The sequence below is a fragment of the Chondrus crispus genome, genomic scaffold, assembly GCF_000350225.1.
Source record: "Chondrus crispus Stackhouse genomic scaffold, scaffold_5, whole genome shotgun sequence".
Lineage (NCBI taxonomy): Eukaryota > Rhodophyta > Florideophyceae > Gigartinales > Gigartinaceae > Chondrus > Chondrus crispus.
This window is the reverse complement of record NW_005179334.1, coordinates 505,288-530,749: the sequence shown is the minus strand read 5'-3', so window position 1 is coordinate 530,749 and position 25,462 is coordinate 505,288. Positions and strand designations below refer to the sequence as shown.

General features: G+C 53.2%; 7 protein-coding genes; 5 read left to right on the top strand and 2 right to left on the bottom strand.

The window, feature by feature from the left end:
- Positions 1-1,563: 1,563 nt before the first annotated feature.
- On the bottom strand, positions 1,564-2,409 carry CHC_T00009176001 (Sel1-repeat containing protein). The gene has a single exon (XM_005718833.1). It carries the CDS (start codon positions 2,407-2,409, stop codon positions 1,564-1,566), a length of 846 nt encoding a protein of 281 aa, XP_005718890.1.
- A 5,038-nt stretch (positions 2,410-7,447) lies between these two features.
- Positions 7,448-7,606, top strand: CHC_T00006697001 (hypothetical protein). The gene has a single exon (XM_005718832.1). It carries the CDS (start codon positions 7,448-7,450, stop codon positions 7,604-7,606), a length of 159 nt encoding a protein of 52 aa, XP_005718889.1.
- Positions 7,607-7,672: 66 nt separating this feature from the next.
- Positions 7,673-8,992, top strand: CHC_T00006696001 (hypothetical protein). XM_005718831.1 is given in 2 exon segments: positions 7,673-8,119; positions 8,120-8,992. 1 exon segment carries the CDS (start codon positions 7,673-7,675, stop codon positions 8,117-8,119), a length of 447 nt encoding a protein of 148 aa, XP_005718888.1. The 3' UTR covers positions 8,120-8,992.
- Positions 8,993-14,171: 5,179 nt separating this feature from the next.
- On the bottom strand, positions 14,172-14,477 carry CHC_T00006695001 (hypothetical protein). The gene has a single exon (XM_005718830.1). The coding sequence runs from the start codon at positions 14,475-14,477 to the stop codon at positions 14,172-14,174; it is 306 nt and encodes a 101-aa protein (XP_005718887.1).
- Positions 14,478-18,371: 3,894 nt separating this feature from the next.
- CHC_T00006694001 (hypothetical protein) lies at positions 18,372-18,593 on the top strand. The gene has a single exon (XM_005718829.1). The coding sequence runs from the start codon at positions 18,372-18,374 to the stop codon at positions 18,591-18,593; it is 222 nt and encodes a 73-aa protein (XP_005718886.1).
- Positions 18,594-18,728, top strand: CHC_T00006693001 (hypothetical protein). The gene has a single exon (XM_005718828.1). It carries the CDS (start codon positions 18,594-18,596, stop codon positions 18,726-18,728), a length of 135 nt encoding a protein of 44 aa, XP_005718885.1.
- A 421-nt stretch (positions 18,729-19,149) lies between these two features.
- Positions 19,150-19,452, top strand: CHC_T00006692001 (hypothetical protein). Its single transcript, XM_005718827.1, has one exon. It carries the CDS (start codon positions 19,150-19,152, stop codon positions 19,450-19,452), a length of 303 nt encoding a protein of 100 aa, XP_005718884.1.
- The last annotated feature ends 6,010 nt before the right edge of the window (positions 19,453-25,462 follow it).

Sequence of the window (25,462 nt, the reverse complement as noted above, 5' to 3'; positions counted from 1 at the left end):
CAAGCGAGAGCGATAATCAACCACGCAGCAGCAGCCGCAGGCACCCGCCGGCTGCCGAGGCGCAGTACGTGCGCATCATCATCGCACGCCCGCGCCACACCACCACGTGCCCGCCCGTCGCGCAGCTGCCGGACGTGTCGCACAGCGCGCGCCCTAGCGCGGCACGCGAGTACACTAGCTCCGACGTAGGTAGATGCGACAGGGCCGCCGCGTCGATGCATATCGTCTCCAGCCCCGCCTCGTTCGCTTCGCCCTCTTCGCCCTCTTCGCCCTCTTCGCCCTCCTCACCTTCCTCGCCCTCTTCGCCCTCTTCACCCTCTTCACCCTCCTCACCTTCCTCGCCCTCCTCACCCTCTTCGCCTTCTTCGCCCTCCTCACCTTCCTCACCCTCCTCACCTTCCTCGCCCTCCTCACCCTCTTCGCCTTCTTCGCCCTCCTCACCTTCCTCACCCTCTTCGCCTTCTTCGCCCTCCCCACCTTCCTCGCCCTCTTCGCCTTCCTCGCCTCCAGCTTCCTCTTCTTCGCCGCCACTAGTAGTCTCCTCTTCTTCACCACCACCAGTAGTCTCCTCTTCTTCACCACCACCAGTAGTCTCCTCCTCTTCACCACCACCAGTAGTCTCCTCTTCTTCACCACCACCAGCAGTCTCCTCCTCCTCGCCACCAGTAGTCTCCTCTTCTTCGCCGCCACCGCCCTCTCCCTCCTCGCCGCCGCCGCTTTCCCCGTCGCCGTCCTCGCCGCCGGCGGGCGCGAGCGGCCCGACGCCGTCATCCGCGCCGTCCGCGACGCAGATCAGCTCCGCGAAGCGCGGCGTCTTGGCGCAGCTCTCGCCGCTGTCGCAGTCGGCCACGGTCGCGCACGTCGGCACCACCGCGGGGAAGCAGAAGCACAGCGCGTCGTCGACGCGCTGGCACAGCGTCGCCAGGTCGTCTCCGTAGCACAGCCGCGGCTCCACGCACTCGCTCGTCGACGAGCAGAACGCCAGGTTCAGCCCGGACGTCGCGCGCGACACCACCTGCAGCGGTGCCGCCAGCGCGGGGGACAGCAGCAGCAGAAGCGTCAGCGTCAGAAGCGTGAAAACCGTCTTCATGGTCGGGCGTGGGATCGGAGTGCAAGCGTCTTTTCTTCGCTGGTCGGGGGGTGAGGGATGGGTGGAGGGTGGCGTTGGAGGTCGGGCGTCCGGCCGCGTGGCGGCTTTAATAGTTATGTACGATATGTATGGTGGGTACAGCACGCATTGCGGTTTTGCCTTTTGCGCCGACGTGGATACAAGTGTGTGTACAGAAAACGTGGGAGCGTCTGTGGGAAGGGAGCGGAGCAGGCGTTCGGTCGCGAGAAGCGGAGGTGCGGCGGAGGAAGAAGGAGAGAGGGGAGCGGTGGGGAGCGGCGGGGAGGCTTGAGAAGAGGTGGGGAGAGGTGAGGAGAGGTGGAGAGGAAGGTGGGGAGGGGAACGGGTGAGGAGCGAGGGGGGGAAATCACTTGCAGGAATCTCCATATGACAACGTGTGCATCACACACACACACACACTCTCTCTCTCGAGGACGGGGGCTCCTCCAAGGAGATCACCCTTTCCCCCTACGCGCGTTCCACGCCCTCGCCAGCACCACGACCGCACGCTTCGCGACAAGGCCGCCGCCCGCGACGGCCTGCGCGGCGAGCAGCACGGCGCGGCCGCGCTCGGCCGGCACGTCGCCCTCGCCCTCGACGAGCATCTCCGCCAGCGCGACGGCGGCGCGCGCCTCGCCGCCGCTCACGCCGCGCTCGAACCAGTGCACCGCGTCGCGCGCGCTCTGCCGCGCCCCGCGCCCGTGCCGCATCATCTCGCCGAGCACCCACGCCCCCTCGCACCGCCCGCTCCGCTCCATCATCAGCCGACACAGCCGCCCCACGCGCGCGCACCGCTCCGCGTCGTCCCGCCCCTCCTCCGCCAGCACGCGCAGCATCTCAAAGTTCACCGTCACCTTCTCCAGCGCGTTCGGCACCGCCACCTCGCTCACGGCCCGCTCCAGCAGACGCGTCGCCTTCTCCGACTCGCGCGGCTCCGAGCTCATCACCAGAATCTCCGCCAGCATCACCATCGCCACCACGTGCGCTCCGCTCGTGATCCCCGACTCGCGCAGCCGCTCGGTCATCCTCTCGCCCTCATCGTATTCGTCCTCGTCATCCTCCTCCTCCTCGTCTTCCTCCCCGTCGTGTGCATCCTCGACCTTGAGTCGCGCCTGCCCCTCGTACTCTTTACGAGTCAGCGGCCGGATCCCGATGGCCAACAGCTCAGCTTCCGAGTGCTCCACTCCGATGCGGATCGCGCGTTCCAGCAACGCCACCGCGCGCGCAATGTTGCGCCGCCCGGCCTCCTCCTCTACGTGGTCCTCCTCGCACGGCACGAGGCAGCGTGCGAGGTTGATCATGGACCACAGGTGGTCGTAGTTGAGCACCATTTCCTCAAACAGACGCATGCCGCGTTTTAGGTCCACAGCCTGGTTGCCGTTGGTGCTGCCTACCGTCAGCAGGCGCGCCAGGTTGTACTTGGCGTCCACACACCCGCACTCCGCGGCGCGTTCAAACAGGTCGATGGCGCGCGCCACGTCGCGCCCGACGCCGCCGCGCCCTACCCCATAGCTGTACAGACAGCCGAGCGAGTTCATGGCCTGCCGATCGTCATATTCGGAGACGGCGCGCTCGTACAACGCGATGGCGCGCAGCGGGTCCGCCTCCAAATCGCCACGGCCTTCGACGAGCAATTCGGCCAGCATGATTAAGGCGTTGACATGCCCACTCTCCCGCACCACGTCCTCGTACAGCTCAGCGGCGCGCACGGCGTCCATGGTGATCTCCGTGGCGTGGCCGGAGAGCAGCCAGGCGATCTCCATCTTGGCCTGCACGGCGTAGTCGTCGTCCTCGACAATCTCATTCAACAAGTCCATGGCGCGATGCTCGTCGCGCACCTCATCCTCGTTCGCCAGCAGCTCGGCCAGACGCAGGACGGCCAAGTGGCTGCCGTAGCTGCCCAGATCCATGGCGCTCTCCAGGGTACGGACAGCGCGATCCACATCCCTTTCGACGTGCCCGTCCAGCAGCATCCGCGCCAGGCATATCATGGCATGGACGTCCTTCTCCTGCGCAGCGTGCTCGTACAGGGCCATGGCGCGCTCGGGATGGTAGCCCACGCCCTGGCCGCCCTTCTCCAACATGGAAGCGAGGGCGTTCATAGCCTGGGCCGAGTTTCCATCGCGGGCGGCCTCCTCCAGCAGTTCGACGGCGCCGACCATGCCCTTGGGCACGACGCCGCCGCGGCCGTCCTTGAGAATGCGGGCGAGTCGGACGATGGCGTCGGTGGAGCCCTTCCGCACGGCAAACTCGTACAAGCGGACGGCGCGCGGGATGTCTGGGAGGACGCCCTCGGCGCCGTCCTCGAGCATGCGGGCGAGCGAGGCGGCGGCGAAGCCGAAGCCCTCGGCGAGCAGGGAGCCCTCGTACAGGACGGCGGCGAGGGCCGGGTAACGGCGCACGCCGCGGCCCATCTCGACGGCCTGGGCCAGCAGGAAGCTGGAGAGGGCGCAGCCGTAGGCCGAGACGGCCTTGCGCCAGAGGAAGACGGCGCGGGCTGGGGACGGCGGGAGCGCGCCCGGCAGGCCGTCGCTGTACACTGAGGCCAGGGCGCACATGCCCGGGATTTGGCCGTTCTCGCACTCGGCGAGGAGGTACAGGGCGTCAAGCGAGGCCGGGCGCGGGTAGGGGGGCGTCACGAAGATGTGCAGGGCGAGGAGATGCATGCAGGGGGTGCCATGGTTGTGCTGGAGCGAGTGGTCGAGCAAGGAGCGGGAGGCGCGGGCGGCGAGATGGAGCTCTGTGCAGAGGGGCATATTAGGGAAGGGGCATTGGCTTGCGGAAGAGCGGCGGATGTGCGCGAGTTGATGAGGGCGGTGGCTGTGGAGGAGGAGGCGTCGGTGGGGACGAAGGGCAATGGCGGTGGAGGGTGGATTGCGATCGCACCGAGTCGTTAGTTGTGACTCTCCCTGTTCCGCCCACGTGGCCACGTGGCGTGGAACGGGGACACAATTCTTTCCTACTTATTGTAATTGATCCACAATTAAATACACTAATTCAAATATTGATAATATGAACTAAACGCAAATACTTGAACCAAACGGTCCATCAAGTCTTTTTCAACATCCGCGTAGCTCTACAGGGGGGGACTCCCATTAGAGCGTCTCCACCAATGCTGATGATAAGGTCCAATTCAATATTTGGACAAAATTTTGAGAGTGATGGCACCACACCGGCATAGAAGTTCCAATCCATTTTTTGGACTTGGATTGGACCGAAAATTTGGAGCACAAGATTTTGGTCCAAAAATGGGTTATTTGGATCAATATGAACCGCTCCAACTCGAACTGGCATGTCCAATCCAAAGCAATAATCTGAGTCGCGATTCTCCTGACAGGATCTGGATCGTCATTTCCCACAAACAATGGCTTGCCGCCAACATGATGCGAAACTGTAGTACTGTACAGTAGTGACATTTTTTCCGGAATGGGAGGGAGCCAGGCAAAAATTAAAGAGTGTACCAGTGGGGAAAGGTGCCGCCGGAGCGGGTCGGAGCGAAGTTCCATTCCAAAATAATATGGACCATCTCTTGGAGAGCTTCAAAGATTGAGTATGGTCGACCAGCAATAGCCAATCGCAGCAGTAGAAAATTTGGACCCTATCTGATTTGGACGACACCGGTGGAGACGCTCTTAGTGCCACTTTCACTAATGCCACCCTCCCACTAATGCCGGCCAGACGCACGAATACGAAAAGTGCCACGTGTCATACGGGTCCGGGTGTTATGCTGCCGTCCGTCCATTGCGCGTGAAAACATGTGAAAGCGGCTTCTAAACCCGATTCTATTCACCGAACACGTTCACAGACCTTTGCTTGTCCTCCTTATGGATCCGGTTCCGGAATAAAAAAATGCAACGCGCAAGCTCCTGACAATAGCGCAGAAGCTAGACATTGCAGATCTGCTCGACAAGGGACACTGTGCCGAAGCAATTGAGCGGCAGTTCGGCATCGCAGGGCGCACCGTGCGAGACATCAGAGCTACTGCTCCCACATTACTCCGCGTAGCCAATGAGAAGCCAAAATCACTGCAAATAAAGACCCGTCAGGCTGTGAGAGTTTTGGCGACTGAATGCCAAGTATCAGACGCTCTATCGTATCTGAGGTCGGCAAAGCGCGCGTTTCTCACTGCAAAACACGACAGAGACCCAACGCGGAGCAGGCAGACGTTGATTACCGAGTGCATGAAAATAGATGTGACGTCACCTATTAATGCCGTCTCCCAATAGTGCCAGTTTTGGGGTCTCGCACGGGGCGGCACTAATGAGTAGGGCCGCCTGTATTTGACATGCAGTTTGCCTCATTTGAGGTCAGCCACGGCCTCATACTGTATGAGGCCGCATTTTTTTGTAAAAATATATACATTAAATCGAAACTTTAAAAAGTCAGTTTGGATACCATTTCTTTAACGTATATGCCTTCGGCAATAACATCTTGCAAAACATTGGGATGGCATTTGTGAATACACAGAAAGACTAAGAATCTAGTGAATTTTCCATCTTCGGTTGATATTTTAAACAGGCCTTTCGCTTTCGAAGATATCAAGACATATCGCTTTGAGGTTGTTCAAAAAAGCTTCTTTTTTAAGTATTCTAAAAATGGCTGGAAAAGACCTGCAAATCTCACCAAACTCCACCCTTTCGCAACGCAAAAGTCAACTGCGGTGGCGAGAGTATCTTTTTCCGTCATGTTGAGCATGCGCAAGTCGAGAAAAAGTAAGTTGAAAAATGACCTCATATGAGGCCACATGTCCAAAAGACACTATGGCCTGCCTTCTCCCAAAATATTATTGCCTTCAAGCACAACTTGAAGTGCAGATCCTTTTTTTAGACTTCCGGCGACTCATTTCCACAGATATCTTTGACCTTTGAGATTTCTTGATCTTCCAGAGTCCTCGACTGAACGGTAGAACGCGCAGAAGATAGAATTGTTGCGGAAAGAAAGCTGAAGAGTGACTTCATAATAGGCAAGCGGTCACTTCGACATGACCGTCGCCTTTGTCCTAAGCCTTCATTAGCCACGTCACCGATTTCTGACTTCGGCCTCATTCGGTACTGTTTCGAACGATTGTGTGAGGAGCTACTCGTAGACTTTCGTGTGTTGTGAAGAGTTGCAGGAAGTGGTTGCGAAGCTGACGATTGCAGGATGCAACGTCAGCAAGTCTAGGGCGCGGAAACTACAATGCTTGCCATTGGACATGTAAAATGTCGCCAACATTTAATGTTGAACAAATGATGGCCCACTTTCCGTTTGTCCCGCACAGTCAATTCAGACGCCGTTCATAGTCGTATGTGGCAACTCTCATTTCTTCTAGAAACCGGTACGGAGACACATATGCGCGCCACTGTCCCAGTCTGCATGTCCGAGCCTGGTCAACGAGGTGCACCACCGTTTCTATCTGGCGGAGCCAAGCTCTGGCTACCACCACAACTATCGTATGTACGCTTGAGCCCGATCACGGCAGAGTCGCTCGTCACCTCACTCATCTACTACCAATCGCAGGATAGCCTTCGGACACGCATTCTTCACATTCCGTTCTCAACATGTCCAACTTTGTGCGCATGCAACCTTTCATGACTACAAATCAAACCCACTACCTTGTCAAATTGCAACCGTTTCTTTTCTAGTCTCGCTGATTTGCAACCATCGACAAAGCGTCATTCGCACTTCCGCATCAGAGCATCCGCATCAGAGCGTCAGAGCTCCCGACTTTCTCCACAAGAAGCACCCCGCTCCCTATATAAACCCTTCCTCTCTCACTGCCTCCGCTATCTTGCCATCCACACCCCCTCATCAGCATCTACCTCACCAGAATCAACCACTCTACAATCCACCAGCACTCAGCCATGTTTCGCTTCCAAGTCGCCGCCCTGCTTCTCGCCCTGTTCACCCTGTCTGCCGCGCAGCACGTTGCAGAGGACGTGCTCAACGCGCCTTTGGGCCCCGTCGCGCGTTCTGGGTGCACGACTGGATACTGCGGCCACGGGGAGTACTGCTGCTCGGGTTACTACTGTGGCTCCGACTACTACTGCAAGTCCAGCTGCGACCATCGCCCGTGTGGAAAGTGCTGCTACGGATACATCTGCAAGTATAGCCGCTGCGTGAAGCATTGAGAAAGATGTAGAGCTGCTGGTGAGGCGGAGGTGCAGGAGGCGCAGCGATCCGGCTGGTGATTGAGGCGCCTATGGAGGCCTTTGGATAGGGTTTGTAGTTAGCGGCTTTAGACTTTCCTTCCCTTGTTGTCGCTTGTCCCTTTGCGGTGTACACGTGCCAGCTTGTGCCAGTAGATGAGGTGCAAGCGTCTACCGTGTATGCTGTCCCATGTAAACCCTACTTCCAACAATGGCGCCCTTTACACGAGATGCACTCTCGCCTCGCGATAGCCTGTCTCTTTTCGCCCAGCTGATTCGCGGTGCCACGCCTGGCAAAACAGTCATTCGCGCCCCGCTTTCGGTGATGGGAGATCAAAACGCGCGGAGAAGAAGCAAATCGAGCCTATAAAACCCCGCCTGCCGCTGCCATCACCGGCGCCGCCATCACTGGCGCTTCTTTCGCACCGCACCCACCATGGCCGCCTCTCACCGCTTCCTGGTCGCCGCCCTTCTGCTCGCGCTGAGCTGCTTCGCCGCCGCACAGCAGAGTGCCCGCGATACACTCTCCCTCGCCTCGGCGACCGTGTCCCGCGAGACCGAGTGCACTACTGGCTACTGCGGCCACGCCGCGCCGTGCTGCCCGGGCTACTTCTGCGGCCCCGAAGTTGAGTGCGTCCTCAAGTGCAACCGGCGGCCGTGCGGAGACTGTTGCTACGGATGGTACTGCAGCGGAAGCCGATGCACGAACAAGTGCCGCAGGGATTATTGCGGGCATGGCGAGTTTGAGTGCTGCCCAGGGTTCTATTGCGAGTATACAGGCAAGTGTTTGAAGAAGTGCTCCAAGGGCAGGTGCGGACGGGGAAGTGGCAAGAAGTGCTGTGAAGGGTGGAGGTGCAAGGGGAAGAGGTGCCGCAGGGTTTGAGTGGGCGGTGCGTGTAGGCTTCGTTTTCTCGTGGCTGCGCGTCGTGTCCTTACGTGGTAGTTTTAGTATATGAAATTGCGTACTTGTCTACTAAATGTGAGTGGATGCTCTGGGCAAACAGGGTCTTGCTTCGACAGCCTAGGGATTGCTCTCGGTCGCGTGTTGCAGGTCAATGAAGGAACTGGTGAACCGCAAATTGTTTGGCGGGTGCAACATGCGGGTTCAGCACGCATGCAACTGCGGGCTGCTGTCACGATTCTGCTTGCTTATCAGTTCGGTCAACAGGTGTAAAGGGCTCCGGTCGCATGAGGGACGCTCTTACGGTTCATCTGGAGGCAAAGTTGCGCGTTGACACTGTTCCAGAAAGAAGTTAGAATACAAGAGCTCTGCCCATCAAGTCGGGCGTCCAGCAGCTACGGTATACCGTAGCATGGTCAGGCTCTCTTCGCAGAATTGAATTGTACGCGTGGAAGGGTTTGTCGCTCGGTTGCGAATTTGCTCAGGTTATGAAAACTGTAAAGTGTTGGTAGCGTCCCTGACAATAATTTTAGTCGTACATGCCTTGCATTGTTGTCCAGTCGCATTAGTTTATCTGTTGTGGACCAATGCAGTTGCAGCGTTCATTGCGTTTCTCATGTCAGGTTTCTATTAGGGCGGGTTTGTGCTTAAAGGAACCGCAGCTCGCCTTGCGTGATTCTAGTCTTTCTCAAGAGCACAGGAACAGAGGGCGTGTCTTAACAGGCTGGTTTTTGCTTTGCCTTGCCCGGTTTTGCCAGGAATACTTTTAAATTCTTAACAAATACCGTATGCTTCTTAAAAGCCCTTGCTTTTCTTAAACACATAAATTAAAACGTAGGAGCCACTCATAGCACGCCAAATCACTTCTTTGGGCAAAGCAAAGCAAACCGCAGCAAAACGGGGCATGTTAAGACACACCCAGAGTTAGCCGTCGCCTCGCGCAATGAATACGTGTCATGCGTGGACACGAGAACTGAGTCTTATGATCGGGTTTATATCAGCCAAGATCAAAGACTATCCGCAAGAGGTGTAAGCAAGTAATAAGAACCTCTGGCGAAAATACACTTTTTCCCTGGACAGAGTGTCCTAATCTGAGCGAAGCATGTTCGGTGCTCTGATCGTTGAGAAAGGCATGCAAGGCTAAAGTATCTTACGGTAGTATGGTACCTGAGCGTATCGGTACTAGGTGGTAAGAGTGAGGCTTAGGTACCACAGACACTTTTAAACAGGGCTTGGCCAAGGCTAGCATTTTATGTGCCCCAAAACCAACCATCACCGCGGTGCAACCTCCCCAAGTCAGCAACTGATATGACTTTGACACTCACTGTCGCCTGTAATAAATCATAAGCGTGTGGCAAAGGGTTGCACAGTTGCTTGCGCATGGCGAAGAAATCGCAGGCACATCACGTCCTCAGCGTTTTACGTTCCACTTGAGCAGGAGAAAATGAAAAAAAGAAGGCGTTATGGAACGTGTCTATCGCCATGAACTTCAACACAACCGATGTTTTAGCATTGTTTAGGCGTCGCCTCCTTTGCGGTTGAGATGCGGCAATGATTTGCACCAATATCAAAAGATCCACAATTTTTAAAAATTGTGGTTTAAATTCCTAATATCGTGTAATCGTCAAGGAAAATGTGAAAATCCCTTTAGGATACTGTAGCAAGCGAGAGGATTGCTGCTTTCTACTTCCTTACGGGTACATTTAATGACAGGGTCGCCCTTTATACGGGGTGAGAGCAAAACTCAAGAAGGGTTTTGCTTTCCCCCCCGCATAGAGGCGCGTCAAATACTCCGCAAACCCTCCTGCCGCTTTGAGTGTATTATGCATCCCCGGCGGTGCTCAAATCCTGTGAAAAGCAACAAGCTGGTAGTGGCAAAGTATAAGTAGGCGCACGTGATTAATCCTGCCGTGGCAGCCCCGACTCGAGTGAATACCGCATGGCTGGAGGCAACGTCGTAAAAGCTGGTCCCTATTGGTGCAACTGCTGCGAAAGCCCTGGTTCGGACCACTTGTCTTTCAACGGGACCGTCTGCAACGCGTAGTCGTCAGTTAGAGGCAGCGTCTACAAAGTCGACGACTGCTGCGATTGTGCAGTCCCGTCCCATAGCCTGCCGGCAGGAGCTGTACTGGGCTCGGAGTCTGGCAGCGCACTTGCCGCTTCTATCTCTGTCACCACTTGCGTGCAACCACACACGTTTGTAAAGGAGTCAAAGCCCTGCACCGGGATATCTCTATCTCGTCCGATGAAGCCGGTGTGCGCACCGCCCGCACCGCAGCGCCATTTGCGCAAGGGAAGCTCCATCACTTCTTCGCGATTCGAGTTTTCTTCCAGAGGGTTGGAAGTCGTGTCGTGCCCCAGTGCTTCCTTGATGATGTGGAATCCGGCGTCGAAAGCATTTCCCCGCCTGGATGTGTAAATGCTGACGAGTACGTTGATGACGACCCATACGACGAGAATGATGGCGAGTGGAAGGATGCTGACAATCGGCCGCGTTACTACGATGTCAATTGGACATGTAGCCGTATCGCGCACTTCGTCGGTGAGGGGATTCAACTCCAACCGATTATCCTTTTCGCCTTGCCCAAGCTTCTGTAACGTCATTGAGCCTGTGACATACGCTTGGACCCTTGCTATGAGACTGAGGGGATCAAAATCGCAATCCAGTAGCTGCCCTTTCCCTTTTCCACCGTATGCAAACTCTATCTCTCCGGTGGTAACCATGATGTTGCACTCTTGTCCTGTCTCTAAACGGAGTGCGTTGGCAATGACTTGGAGATGAACATCAGAATCGATCTTCTCAGGATTTGTGAAGATGAGCGACGTGTCGTTCTCTCTTTGCCGTCTGTTCTGAACCCACTGGATGTAAAATTCACTTGACGCAATCTCTCCCCTACTACTCATTATCGTCTTTAGACGACCCTTGTGGCCAGCTATTGAAAGAATTGTGCTTTGACCTTCCCCGTCAGGAGCAGAATCAAACCAGATCTCCGCTAGGCAAGAACAGTACAACACAAAGGACCTGACCTCGCCCAATGTAGTTGTCAGCGGAATTTCGACGCAAGCCCTATTTAAATCTGGAGCCGGCGTTCGAACGTTAGGGTCCATGTGGACTCGAAAGTCGCCCTTCTCACACCCACTCAGGCGCTTTTCACTAGGGATGGAGATGGCAACAGATGTAATGGCAGTAACCAAAATGAAGAGCCTCGCCAGAAGGGGGAGGACAAGCCTGCGGAGTTGGATTTCATTCCTGTAACGTGTGCAGCCCTTTTCCTTGTACGGGTACCTGTGCGAAATCCAGGAGAGAATGCTGATGGGGTCGTCGCTGTTGACAAAGATAAAGGAGCGGACCCAGGAGGAGTACTCGAAGCTTTTTTCGCGGGAGCTGAAGATGAGCTTGGAGGTGACTGACAAGATGTTGGAGATGATGAAGACGGTGAGCAATGATATGGTGAGGGCATTGACGACGTCGCTGGACGTTTGAAGAGTAGAAAAGCTGAAATCGGGCGTGACGTTCAACTGCTGGAGAAGAGTCATGGCTGGCGTAAGGGAGGGGCTAACAAGAAAGGATGAATTGAAACGTGGGGAGGAGGAAAGGATCGTTTCGAAGAGGTGCTTCCTTCGCAAAGTACAGGGCAGGGGGACTTGTGAAGCAAAGTACAGTACTTTGTTTTATAAGGGTAAAGCTACCGGTATATTTACTGCACAGGTGCTTTGGTTTCTTGCATGGGAAGTGGAGGCTTCTCTCGTCGTTTGAGGCGGTATGCGGGCCGGCAGGTTCTGAAGAGTCGTCGCGGTGAGAGAGCGTTGATTCTGGGACAGTTTAGTGACATACAGCATGAAGGCGGTGTCGCCTTCACGCTGCTGTTGTCGGCAACAGTGTACTGTATTAGACGGCAACAATGCGCCGGTGTCGCTTAATCCGGTACAGTAGTTGGACGCATCTGTATGTCGGTCTCTCGTGTCTATCCGACTGGGGGGGCTTGTCCTCATAAATGCAAATGAGAACAGCTCTTTTTGTTGCACGTACAGTAGTGAGTTTTGCGCTTCCATGAGCAAAAAGGGCCAAGTTCTGTGAAAAGTTCTGAATTTCTGCATCTATGTAGCAACGAATTATGACAATCAGTGCTCACCTTGCGCAATTGCTCAGTCTTTACACACAGTAATTGGTTAATCACATTGTAATTGTCGTGCTCTAATTCTGGCAGGTCACACCCGTCGCGCTACGGGCGACTCATAGTCACGCACTTGGCGACGGCGTGTGGAGGGTTTATTTAACAAACACCGGTAACTTTACAGTAACCTGCCTCCTACCTCGCTGACCCCCTGGGCAGTCAATCGCTTCTTATCCCCCCCACTGCCCAGCCCGACCTCGACTGCTGGCGGAAAATGTCTCAACAGGCAAGTGCGGTCACAAGCGTCGCAATTACTTGTAGCAAACGCTTCTAGCAAACGCTTCTTTGGTAAAAGCACGGATTCGTAGTTGTTTAATCGCGATCTCTACACTCTTTTGTCGAAAAGGCTTGTTAACGGCACGACGCAGTGCCCGTTTGATCCGTGAACAAAAAAGATATGATAAGCAAATGCAATCTTAGCGTTGCCAACAACAGCAATGCAATTCTTTGCGAAAACGAATACTGTACCGTTGGTACTGCATACCCTTCCCATTGGCCTATTCTGTGACACATCTCAAATTGTAACACTCGTTTTGGCGTGACCGGGAGCACCATGGAGAGGCTCTCCGCTTGAAAAACTACAGCCGGTCCACTTCTACACTCTTTCTTTATTCGTGCATCCATCTTTCCTCTATGTCCTCCGCTTTGCCTCCGTTTGCGTGCAAAAATGCAACACCACCGTTAGCGGCAAGAAAAAAGGGGGATCCATCGCACAAGCAGACAAAAAAACCTTGGAGCTTGTGTATCGGCTATACTTTTGAAACGTGCTGTATGCGAAACGCTTTTTCCAGTTTTGACGTCATCCACTCTATCCTAGTACTGTACCCAGATGCCGTCGAGGTCTCGAGTCTCCTCGTTCAGTTGTTGAGCGCCCGTCATGCAATCCTGCATCCACAGGAGGAAGCGAGGGTGAATTGTTGCTTCAGACTGTATGTCGCCAAACAGTTGCAAAATCAAGACCCCGTCACGATGAAAAGCCTCCTGTCACATCCGGCCTGTCTGGCATACCGCGCAAAGTCCCAGGACGAACGTCATCAGCTCCTTGTGGCAAACATATTTGCTTCACACGCCCTTCTCTCTCTCTTTCTACATCCTCAACATCCCGCCGCCATGACTCTTCTTCAGCAATTGAACGTCACGCCCGATTTCAGCTTTTCTACTTTTCAAACGTCCAGCGACATTGTCAATGCCCTCACCATATCATTGCTCACCGTCTTCATCATCTCCAACATCTTGTCAGTCACCTCCAAGCTCATCTTCAGCTCCCGTGAAAAGAGCTTCGAGTACTCCTCCTGGGTCCGTTCCTTTATCTTTGTCAACAGCGACGACCCCATCAGCATTCTCTCCTGGATTTCGCACAGGTACTCGTACAAGGAAAAGGGCTGCACACGTTACAGGAACGAAATCCAACTCCGCAGGCTTGTCCTCCCCCTTCTGGCGAGGCTCTTCATTTTGGTTACTGCCATCACATCTGTCGCCATCTCCATCCCGAGTGAAAAGCGTCTGAGTGGGTGTGAGAAGGGCGACTTTCGAATCCGAATGGACCCTAGCGTTCGAACGCGGGCTCCGGATTTAAATAGGGTTTGCGCCGAAATTCCGCTGACAACTACATTGGGCAAAGTCAGATCTCATGTGTCGTACTGTTCTTGCTTGGTGGAGTTTGGATTTCAAACTGCTGAAGGGGAAGGTCAAAGCGTAATTTATTCAATAATAGATAAGACTCGACTTTGGACTGCAATAAGCAGCAGGAATAAGATTACCGGGAGTACCTTCTACATTCAGTGGGTCAAGGACAGACGGCAACAAGAAAACGACACATCGCTCCTCTTCACAAATTTGCATAAGATCGATTCTGATGTTCATCTCCAAGTCATTGCTAAGGCACTCCGTTCAGAGACAGGACAAGAGTGCAACACCATGGTTACCACCGCAGAGGAAGAGCCTGAAGACGGCAGAAAATCGAAAGGGCAGCTACTGGATTGCGACTTTGATCCCCACAGTCTCATATCAAGGATCCAAGCGTATGTCACAGGCTCATTGACGTTACAGAAGCTTGGGCGAGGCGAAAGGGCTAATCGGGTGGTGTTGAATCCCCTCACCCTCAAAGTGCGCGAGACGGCTACATGTCCAATTGAAATCGTGGTAACGCGGCCGATTGTCAACATCCTTCCGCTCGCCCTCATGCTCGTCTTGTGGGTCGTCATCAACGTACTCGTCAGCATTTACACGTCTAGGCGCGGAAACGCTTTCGACATGGGCTTCCACATCATCAAAGAGGCACTGGGGCATGACACGACTTCCAACCCTCTGGAAGAAAACTCGAATCGCGAAGAAGTGATGGAGCTTCCCTTGCGCAAATGGCGCTGTGGCGCGGGCGGTGCGCACACCGGCTTCATCGGACGAGATGGAGATATCCCAGTGCAGGGTTTTGACTCCTCTACAAACGTGTGTGGTTGCACGCGAGTGGTGACGGAGATAGAAGCAGCGAGTGCGCTGCCAGAGTCTGTGCCTGGTATGGCGGCTCCTGCTGGCAGGCTATGGCACGGGACTGGACAACCGCAGCAGGCGTTGACATTGTCGACGCTGCCCCTGACTGACGACTTCGCGTCGCTGTTGTGAAATCTAAGGGGGGAAGATACAAAAGGTAGTCTTCTAGTGGGTGTGACGGTATCCAAAGGATAGATGGTTCGCGCAGAGGCGCGGGAGGTCTCGCGTACGGACGCCGAAACAAATTATTGCCAATGAATTTGTGAATACTCACAGTCAGTCTGCTTTTAATTCTATCGTCTTCCTCCTCCTCCTCTTGTCCTCGCTCTATGAAGCGGTGAAGTATATGTACCTGTGAGTAACGTGAAGGGATAATTTCGGTTCTGTCGCGAATGCAACGCGGAGAATTGCATTCACCCCATATCTAAAAGGGCTGCATTCGCTCTTTGAGGTATTTCCTGCCAGCTCTCTTCTCATACCGTGTGTTTCTCCCCTGATTATTGATAATGCTGATATCACTTCCACACCTGTTCTGCCTGTCAACGTTTCCCATTTGTCCACGTGTGTCCGTTATGAGCACACACGAGTGTTGCCGACTGAGGGCCGTTCCTAACGACGAGCACGGTGTGCTAGCACGCAAGCACCCTGACATTTGGATTGGTTGAACGGGAGTAAAAGCATTTCCAATAATTTTTTCAACCAATACATTCATGCCAAGTTTCAGGGTGCTAGCGTGCTAGCACACCGTGCTCGTCGTTAGGAACGGCCCTGATGCAGTCATTGGCAACAATCACATGCGTTTCTCTACACGTCGCAGACGGTCCCGTTGAGCAGCACATGGTCCGGATCAGGACCGAAACAGCAGTCGCGCGAACGGTGCCAGCTTTTACGACGTTGCTTCCTGTCATGAAGTATGCACCTGAGTCGGCGGCGCCGCGGCAGCAGTAGGCACCCGCGCCGGCTCGTGCTTTGGCACCATGGGGGTTTTAATTAGACTTTTACTACAGCCCATGATCTGGTTTGCTGGAAATCCTAAAAGACTTCATAACTGGGTCTTCCGTTGCAGCGGAGTAAATTAAATGAACGTGATCTTGCTGCGCACTGCCCTCAGGGGGCATTGTTGTGTATCCCCTGCAGTGCTTAAAATCACGTTCAAGTTACAGGCCGTTGGTGCTAAACTTCAAGTCGGCGCGCGTAGCTACTTATGCTGCGGCGGCTCCGACTCTGGTGAATTCTGCATGGCGGGAGGCAGCGCCCTAAAAGCGGGCCCCGGTTCGCGCGACTGCTGCGACAGTCCTGATCTGGACCACGTGTGGCTCACCGGGGCCGTCTGCATCTCGTTATCGTCAGCCTGCTGCTGCACTTGTCATTGCGCAGCCCCGTCCCATAGCCTGCCAGCAGGAGCCCCCGTACCAGGCACAGACTCTGCCAGCGCACTCGCTGCTTCTATCTCCGTCACCACTTGCGTGCAACCACACACGTTTGTAGAGGAGTCAAAGCCCTGCACTGGGACATCTCCATCTCGTCCGATGAAGCCTTCATGCGCACCGCCCGCGCCGCAGCGCCATTTGCGCAAGGGTAGTTCCATCGCCTCTCCGCGATTCGAGTTTTCTTCCAGAGGGTTGGAAGTCGTGTCGTGCCCCAGTGCTTCCTTGATGACATGGAAGCCCATGTCGAAAGCGTTTCCCCGCCTAGACGTGTAAATGCTGACGAGTACGTTAATGACGACCCACACGACGAGCATGAGGGCGAGCGGAATGATGCTGGCAATCGGGCGACTTACAACAACGTCAATTGGACATGCAGCCGTTTCACGCACTTCGCCGGTGAGGGGATTCAACTCCAACCGATTATCCCTTTCGCCTCGTCCAAGCTTCTGTAACGTCAATGAGCCTGTGACATACGCTTGGATCCTTGATATGAGACTGTGGGGATCAAAGTCGCAATCCAGTAGCTGCGCTTTCGATTTTCTGCCGTCTTCAGACTCTTCTCCTGCGGTGGTAACCATGGTGTTGCACTGTTGTCCTGTCTCTGAACGGAGTGCCTTAGCAATGACTTGGAGATGAACATCAGAATCGATCTTATGCAAATTTGTGAAGAGGAGCGATGTGTCGTTCTCTTGTTGCCGTCTGTCCTTGACCCACTGAATGTAGAAGGTACTCCCGGTAATCTTATTCTTGCTGCTTACTGCAGTCCAAAGTCGAGTCTTATCTATTATTGAATAAATTACGCTTTGACCTTCCCCTTCAGCAGTTTGAAATCCAAACTCCACCAAGCAAGAACAGTACGACACATGAGATCTGACTTCGCCCAATGTAGTTGTCAGCGGAATTTCAGCGCAAATCCTATTTAAATCTGGAGCCCGCGTTCGAACGTTAGGGTCCATTTGGATTCGAAAGTCGCCCTTCTCACACCCACTCAGACGCTTTTCACTAGGGATGGAGATGGCAACAGATGTGATGGCAGTAACCAAAATGAAGAGCCTCGCCAGAAGGGGGAGGACAAGCCTGCGGAGTTGGATTTCGTTCCTGTAACGTGTGCAGCCCTTCTCCTTGTACGAGTACCTGTGCGAAATCCAGGAGAGAATGCGGATAGGGTCGTCGCTGCTCACAAAGATGAACGAGCGGATCCAAGAGGAATATTCGAAGCTCTTTTCCCGGGAGCTGAAGATGAGCTTGGAAGTGACTGACAGGATGTTGGAGATGATGAAGACAGTGAGCAGTGATATGATGAGGCCATTGACATTGTCGCTGGACGTTTGAACAGTGGAAAAGCTAAACTCAGGCGTGACGTCTAACTGCTGGAGAAGTGTCATGGCTGCGTAAGGGAGGGGCGAACAAGAAGGATAGATTGAAACGAGGGGAGAGGGAAGGGAATGTTTCGAAGAGCTGCGTTCTTCGCAAAACACAGGACAGGGCGGCTTGTGAAGCAAGTTACTGCATAGTAAGCTTGTTTCTTCTAGGGAAAGTGGAGGGCCATCTCGGCGTTTGAGACGGTATCCGCACCGGCAGGTTCTGAAGAGCGTCAGAGCCATTCGTCACTGTGAGTGCATGTTGATTCGCGACACTTTGGTGACATACAGCGTGAAGACGACAGCAATGTAGTAGACGGCAGCAATGCGTCGCTCTCGCTTCATCCATGTGATTGATGCCAAGAACGCTCGATGCCTCCTTCCTCTATCGGTGGGGGAAGCGACGAAGGCTTTATTGGGATGTCGAGGAAAGGTGCCCTAATGGCAGTGCCCTAATTGTAGTGCTGTGTTGTATGGGTGGATGCATGACAAGAGAAGCTTGCTGTCTGTACAATGCACAGCATAGATATATTCTGTAGATAAGCAGCAAGTGTACTGGTGTATAGGGGTCATGTCACGCGGGCTGCGCACTCCTGAAATTCTAAATCGCATTTATGACGCAGCCAACTTCGCCTACATGCAGAAGGATGATCTCTCGACAAAGTACGTAGTCTTGAGACCTCAAGACTACCACTTCCCTGAGCACTCTAGTGTGATAGATCTATCAACCTAACGTTATCATAACCTAAAAGTCTGCGAATTTTATTTCTTTTCAATTTTGATGTCATCCACGGTTTCAATTTTTCTTTTGGGAGGTTTCAACCACCAAATTTTGCCAAACAGATTAGCCCTTGTGGTGTTCAAAGCTCACTATTTGAATTTTGAATTTTCACTTTTTGATCATCAAGTGGCCACAAACAGACTCTGTATATTGAGCCGGTGGTGCCAAAGCACGAAGTCGGCACCTTGGCTACTCCTGCCCCGGCCGCCCCGACTCTGGTGAATGTTGCATGGCTGGAGGCAGCGTCATAAAAGCTGGTCCCGGTTGGGGCAACCGCCGCGGCAGCCCGGACGCAGACCACGAGCTGCTCACCGCGGCCGTCTGCGATGCAAAGTTGTCAGTCGGGGCCGCCGATGATAAAGTCGACGCCTGTCCTTGCAACCGCGGATGCACATCCCCACGCCACAGCTCGTCGGCCGGAGCCATCGTGCCAGGCGCGGAGTCTGGCAGCGCACTCGCTGCTTCTATCTCCGTCACCACTTGCGTGCAACCACACACGTTTGTAGAGGAGTCAAAGCCCTGCACTGGGACATCTCCATCTCGTCCGATGAAGCCTTCATGCGCGCCGCCCGCGCCGCAGCGCCATTTGCGCAAGGGCAGTTCCATCGCCTCTCCGCGATTCGAGTTTTCTTCCAGAGGGTTGGAAGTCGTGTCGTGCCCCAGTGCTTCCTTGATGACATGGAAGCCCATGTCGAAAGCGTTTCCCCGCCTAGACGTGTAAATGCTAACGAGTACGTTGATGATACCCCACAAGACGAGCATGAGGGCGAGCGGGAGGATGTTGACGATCGGGCGACTGACAACGACGTCAATTGGACATGTAGCCGTTTCACGCACTTCGCCGGTGAGGGGATTCAACTCCAACCGATTGTCCATTTCGCCACGACGAAGCTTGTTCAAAGTCAATGAGCCTGTGACATACGCTTGGATCCTTGCTATGAGACTGTGGGGGTCAAAATCGCAATCCAGTAGCTGCCATTTCGTGTTAGTGCCGCCCTCCTCCAACTTTTCGCCAGCAACTATAGTGTTGCACTGCTGTCCTGTCTCTAAACGGAGTGCGTTGGCAATGACATGGAGATGATCATCAGAATCGATCTTACGCAAATTTGTGAAGAGGAGCGATGTGTCTTTCCCTCTTTGCCGTCTGTCCTTGACCCACTGGATGTAGAACGCACTCGCCGCTGTCTTTTTCCTGCTCCTCAATGCCGTCCATAGTTGACCCGGCTCTATGGTGAATGAAACTAGTAAGCCTTGGCCTTCCGGTAAAGTGAGGTTAGATCCAAACACAACCAAGCAAGAACAGTACGACACATGAGATCTGACTTCGCCCAATGTAGTTGTCAGCGGAATTTCAGCGCAAATCCTATTTAAATCCGGAGCCGGGTCTCGAAAGTTAGGGTCCATTTCGATTCGAAAGTCGCCCTTCTCACACCCACTCAGACGCTTTTCACTAGGGATGGAGATGGCAACAGATGTGATGGCAGTAACCAAAATGAAGAGCCTCGCCAGAAGGGGGAGGACAAGCCTGCGGAGTCGGATTTCGTTCCTGTAACGTGTGCAGCCCTTCTCCTTGTACGAGTACCTGTGCGAAATCCAGGAGAGAATGCTGATGGGGTCGTCGCTGTTGACAAAGATGAAGGAACGGACCCAGGAGAGGTACTCGAAGCTTTTTTCGCGGGAGCTGAAGATGAGCTTGGCGGTGACTGACAGGATGTTGGAGATGACGAAAACAGTGAGCAGTGATATGATGAGGGCATTGACGATGTCGCTGGACGTTTGGACTGTAGAAAAGCTAAAGTCGGGCGTGGCATTCAACTCCTGGAGGAGAGTCATAGCTGCGAGACGGAGAGGCGAACGAGAAGGATGGATTAAAACCTGGGGAGGAGGAAGTGGATGGTTAAAAAGTGTTGTCTTTATGTTCGAAACAGAGGGCGGTTGGAAATGTGAAGCAAGGAAGTGCGGTTTGTTGGAGAGATATGGACAGCTTGCCCGGGGGCATGAGGAGGGACAAAACTCGTACGGGCGCGGTGTGGGAGAGCGGTCCTCTTACTGCTGTTGTGCATTAACTCTGGGACAGCTTGCTAACATAGAGTCTGAACACGGCAACAATGCGCCGCTCTCATGTAATTGCGTAGTCGCAGGTGTGTATGACGGCCGTCGGCCAAACAAGGAGACTCGAGATCTCTTCGGAATGTCCAGCATGGACGTCTGGGCACTCGAGATCTCTTCTGAATGTCCAGCATGGACGCCTGGGCGTATGTACAGCGCGTCATGCGTGTACTATAGTACCACAGGTTCGACATCATCGTTGCCGTGGCCGATTGTGCGAACGTGCACATATCTTGCCACCATTGGCCAACAACCGAGCAACTGGAAACCGGCATTTAGCGATAAATTCTGCTCCGTTAAATACGTTGAAAAGCCAATCAGTCAGAGGTGCTTAGAGCATCCCCACCGGCATGAGCAAAGAGTTAAAAGGTAAAATTTTAGCTTTTACACCCTGGTGAATCCGCTCCACCGGGGAGTCAAAAGGTAAAATTATTTAGCCCGGGGGTATTTCCAGGGTGCAAATCGGTCGGTTTTACACCTCGAAAATAGCCCAGAGCCAAAAGTCCACGACACAAGTGCGAAGCAGTTATTGGTTTCTGGTCGCGGGAATCTGCTCGTACAGTACTTCCCGTTCTCCTACATGTTTCACTCGCGTATTGCTGCGCTTCCCTCTCCAACCTGCGCCTCTCCTGCATCGATCGCAAGGTACATGCGATCTTGCCCAACCACCACCCTGTTTATGCGCTCCCTTTCGCACACCGCTCTCCCAGGTGCAGAACATGCTCTCACCAACCCACCCAATCATTGCCTCTTCCATCTCGAGCCTCGTTCCCATCACAATAATGGCCGGCACAGAGCAGCTGAAATCCAGAGGATTTAACTATTCCTCCAATGAAGACTGCTCCATTTGAGTGCGTCTCTGCATTTAGCTCTGGCAACACCGGTGGAGTGTGTTGATGTCGGAGCTAAAAATGCCAAATGTGAACAAATGCACCTGGGCATGCGCACCAGTATTTGAATGACAAGTGTTGGAAATATTTAGCTCTTTGCTCATTCACTCTCCAACCGGTGGGGATGCTCTTACAGATATACACTACAGTATGTGTACACGTGTGCATGCCACATTACAAGTTTTCATGTCTGCTTTACACCCGATCATCACGACTTACAGCATCGCTCCAACTTGAACGTTGCTGTGGCAATGGGTTGACCACTTGAACAGTTGTTTGGCACAAGACCCCGCCAAAGCCCATAAATGAAAAGACCCGGTAAGATGGAAGAGTGTTCGTGGGACTGTGTGGGTGAAGAAAAGACTCGTACATCGATGCCGATTCTCTATGAGTGACTGCCTTTTCCGCTCCACTAAATTCTCAGCCCGAGACATGGGAAGCACCCGTGCCCATGTTCCGAGCAATACTCGGAGCAACCATTATTGTGCTTTCGCGCTCTGAGGAGAAGTCAGTGGGAAATCGTTTTCTGTTGACGCAGAGATATAGCATGCCCAATCTCTCAATGACCACGACGTGCTATGCACCTACAATGTACTCGTACGGCAGTCTGCTCTCGCACAGCAGTCTGCGCTGTAACCTACCTCACAATAATGTACCAATCCTTCTTTTAAAGGACGGCCCGTGATATTTACTTGAACAGTGATGAATGTGTCGATCAAGTGAGGGACGCTGGGTGCAGTATACAGTGAATCCTCGCTAACTGCATGCTCGATTTGTGCATATTCTCGATATCTGCATGCGTTCGTCAGCTACCAGCTGCGGAGTGGCGAATCCAGCTTGCATATGACACTGGACTGCATACCGCATAACTGCATCAAGAAAGTGATCCTCAATCATATCGAACCCTCATACAGAGGCAACCTATGAAACAAATAAAAACGTATGACAACAAATATGCAGTGATTCGCCATCGCCGTCGCACTGCAAATTCAACACCGGCGGTGGACTGCAAAGTCAACACCAGCGGCGGCACGCAGAATTTAGGCCGTAGGACAGAGGCATTAGGCTACAGTCCAACTTCACTTTACTGTGAAACATCGCAACACCATGGTTTATAGGCACACGCTCTCCCAGTTGCCTCACAATCGTCCTCAACCACCAAACCAAAACAACATGGACTCCCATACACGACGCACCTCACTCACAGTCGTCCAGAAACAGAAAGTAATAGACGAGCGGGTGCGTCGAATTTCTGCAGGTGAATCATTTGACCAAGAAGCGCTCGCACAGTGGGCCTACGACAAATTCCACCTCCTCCGTAAGCCGAACGAATCTACCATCTCTCGCATTATCAAAAATGCAACTCACCCGTCCCTCTTTCCTTCAGCAATCCACACGCGCTACACTTATGGCAATTGTAGAGAGTTGGAAGCAGCATTACATTCCTGGATCAATGCTCAATTTCGCGCACGGCGCTGTGTGAATGGAAGTTTAATTATAGGGAAGGCAAGGAGGTTACAGCATCTCATGAACTTGTCCCTTCCGCCGCAGAAACAAACCAAGCTTATGTTTAGCTCAGGCTGGTTGACCCGTTTCCAGAAACGGTGGAACCTTAAATCCATCAAGTCTCATGGCAAATCGGGAGATGCAGACCAGGCTGCAATTGATCGTCAAATGCCCTTGCTACGCAGTAAAATTCAGTTTTATAAACACTGTGATGTTTTCAATTCGGACGAGTTTGGCCACTTCTATGGCATGGCACCAGATCCCACGATAGCGAGTGAAAGGTTACCTGGTCGAAAAGGCGAGAAATTCCGCTTGACTTACCTGGCATGCTGTAACGCGGATGTATGGGAGCGCCTTCCACTGATGTTTATTGGAAAAGAAAAGAAGCCTCGGTGTTTTAAGAAACATGAAGGACAGCAGCTGGGGTTTGACTATCACGCAAACAAAAAAGCGTGGATGACGAGCGCTTTACATGGATTCTACGTTTTTCTTCATAAATTTCTCGTTCCAGTCCATCCCGAAAAGTGCTACTTCTACTCGACAATTGTTCAGCTCATGGTACAGAGGAAACTCTGCCACTACTCGATAACGTGGAGATTGTTTTTTTTGCCGCCGAACACTACGTCTAAACTGCAACCGTTAGACGCAGGCATTATCGCTGCACTGAAGGTACGATATCGGAAGTGGCAGTACGAGAGAGGGCTGGATTATATGGATGCTAAGGTGGAAAATATATATAAAGTCGATCAGTTGACTTCTATGAAGGCGATGAGACGAATGTGGGACGACATTCCAGCCTCAGTTTTGAAGAATTGCTGGTAACACACGGGTTTAGTGATGGGAACTGAAGAGGTGCAAAGTGTTGAAGATAGTACAGTGGCAGAGGTATTGGCTGCATTGTCCGAACTCCTCGCACCTCAGACACAGATGGATATTGATTTTATAACAAATCCTGGGGATGAGAACAATGTTTTAGAGGAAGCCGATGACACAACTCTTGTGTCGGAGGCAGTGCCGGCGATGACAGAAGGGGAAGTTGAAAGCGAGGAAAGTGATGCAGAGACTGCATCATACTTGGAGGGGGTCGGATATGAAGAGCGCTTGAGGTGTATTGTTGTAGTGCGCCACCTTCTTGAGAGCGCGGACTTTGCAGACCCGCTAGTCTTGGGCTCTCTGCGCACCTTGCAGCGTGATGTAAAACTCCAGCAGGCCAAGTCAGCACGGCAGACCCGCATATCTGAATTTTTTGAATAAAAATGAGGCGTTTACTGATGTTCCATAGATGCCCAATATATGGACATTTTCGACAAGTGCATATGTTCGCCAATTGCATACGTAAGCCGTCCACTTTTCATATGCAGTTAGCGAGGATTCACTGTAGTGTACCGTGCAACCGGCGCGCGCCCCAGAGCCTGAGCTGCGGGTCATCCCCAACGCGCAGAGGCGCTCGCGTCGTCCTGCGAGGCGGCGCCCAGCGAGCTACCGGCGCGGTATGGGTCGCAGTCTGGCATCTCCAGCGTCTGGTTGCTCATTGGTGGCGCCCTTTTGGGAGACGTCTGCCACAAGGGTTTTCTATGACCCGCACCGTCTGCTTCATGCCGCCCGAGAGAGTGGAAGCGATCCCGCCCACATAACTTGACATGCCAGGCAGTCCTGCTGAGCCCTTTTCTCCTCATGGCAGCAGCCGGAGCGTTGTAATGTTGCCAAATCCTCTTCCCGCGGGGTTGCACTGCTGAATATAAAGACAACTGTGCAGAGGGAAACAATGTGAGAACTTTAATGTATCGGATGAGGTGGATTACATCGGTGCCGCTGCTCCACCATTTCCGAGTAGTGATCTCCTACAGTACTTATAGAAAAGTGTATCGAGGTACACAAAAGGGAAGTGAACCAATGCAGTGGGCAAGGTAGCTATGTCTTGACTCACATAGATGCACATGGACGGACAGGTAATTCTTGCTATTAGCCACGCAATTATAGTATGATCACAGTATTGCGGGGCACCGACTACATCAAGTGAGGTCAACACAGAATTACACACTCCCCCGCACTTATTTGTCAACCAAGCGGTGCAGAGGATTCTCGGCATTCCATCTGTGGAAAGTCAAGTGGAAGTTCACCAGAAAAAAGGGTAAGCAGTAACGCCTGCATGAGTGGCAAGTTCTTCTTAGTGAGAGGATCCGCTAATCCATTGAGCCGGGGATCCAAATAATTTGATTGACGAGCTGTGTTTCGAAATTGTATCTGAGAAGTGCAATATCGGCTCTGATTGACTTGTCTTCTGGTGTACGGCAAGTAGATAAAGAGTTGAACAGGTCTTTGGAGTCGACCAAGACGTGCAGGTGAATTTTTATTCCGAAAAGCTTGGAATAGGCGTCACATAATATCTCGCCTTCTTCTATCGCACATCCCGATGCCAATACTTCAGCAGATGCTATTGACTTGACGGGTCGGGCTGAGAGATGTGAACTCCAGGTTATCATGTGCACAATAGACCCTGACTGGACGTTACCAATCAGCAATCCACCGATAAAACCTAGCTGTCCATGTGTGGACGGCCTACCCGCATCAGCGAAAATAATAAAT

What these genes read in the sequence shown, in the direction of transcription:
- CHC_T00006695001 (XM_005718830.1), bottom strand. Translation starts at nt 14,477, where the DNA reads ATGTTGACAATCGGCCGCGTTACCACGATTTCAATTGGACATGTAGCC.
- CHC_T00006692001 (XM_005718827.1), top strand. Translation starts at nt 19,150, where the DNA reads ATGTTGACGATCGGGCGACTGACAACGACGTCAATTGGACATGTAGCC.
- CHC_T00006693001 (XM_005718828.1), top strand. Translation starts at nt 18,594, where the DNA reads ATGTTGCATGGCTGGAGGCAGCGTCATAAAAGCTGGTCCCGGTTGGGG.
- CHC_T00006696001 (XM_005718831.1), top strand. Translation starts at nt 7,673, where the DNA reads ATGGCCGCCTCTCACCGCTTCCTGGTCGCCGCCCTTCTGCTCGCGCTG.
- CHC_T00009176001 (XM_005718833.1), bottom strand. Translation starts at nt 2,409, where the DNA reads ATGATCAACCTCGCACGCTGCCTCGTGCCGTGCGAGGAGGACCACGTA.
- CHC_T00006694001 (XM_005718829.1), top strand. Translation starts at nt 18,372, where the DNA reads ATGTCATCCACGGTTTCAATTTTTCTTTTGGGAGGTTTCAACCACCAA.
- CHC_T00006697001 (XM_005718832.1), top strand. Translation starts at nt 7,448, where the DNA reads ATGGCGCCCTTTACACGAGATGCACTCTCGCCTCGCGATAGCCTGTCT.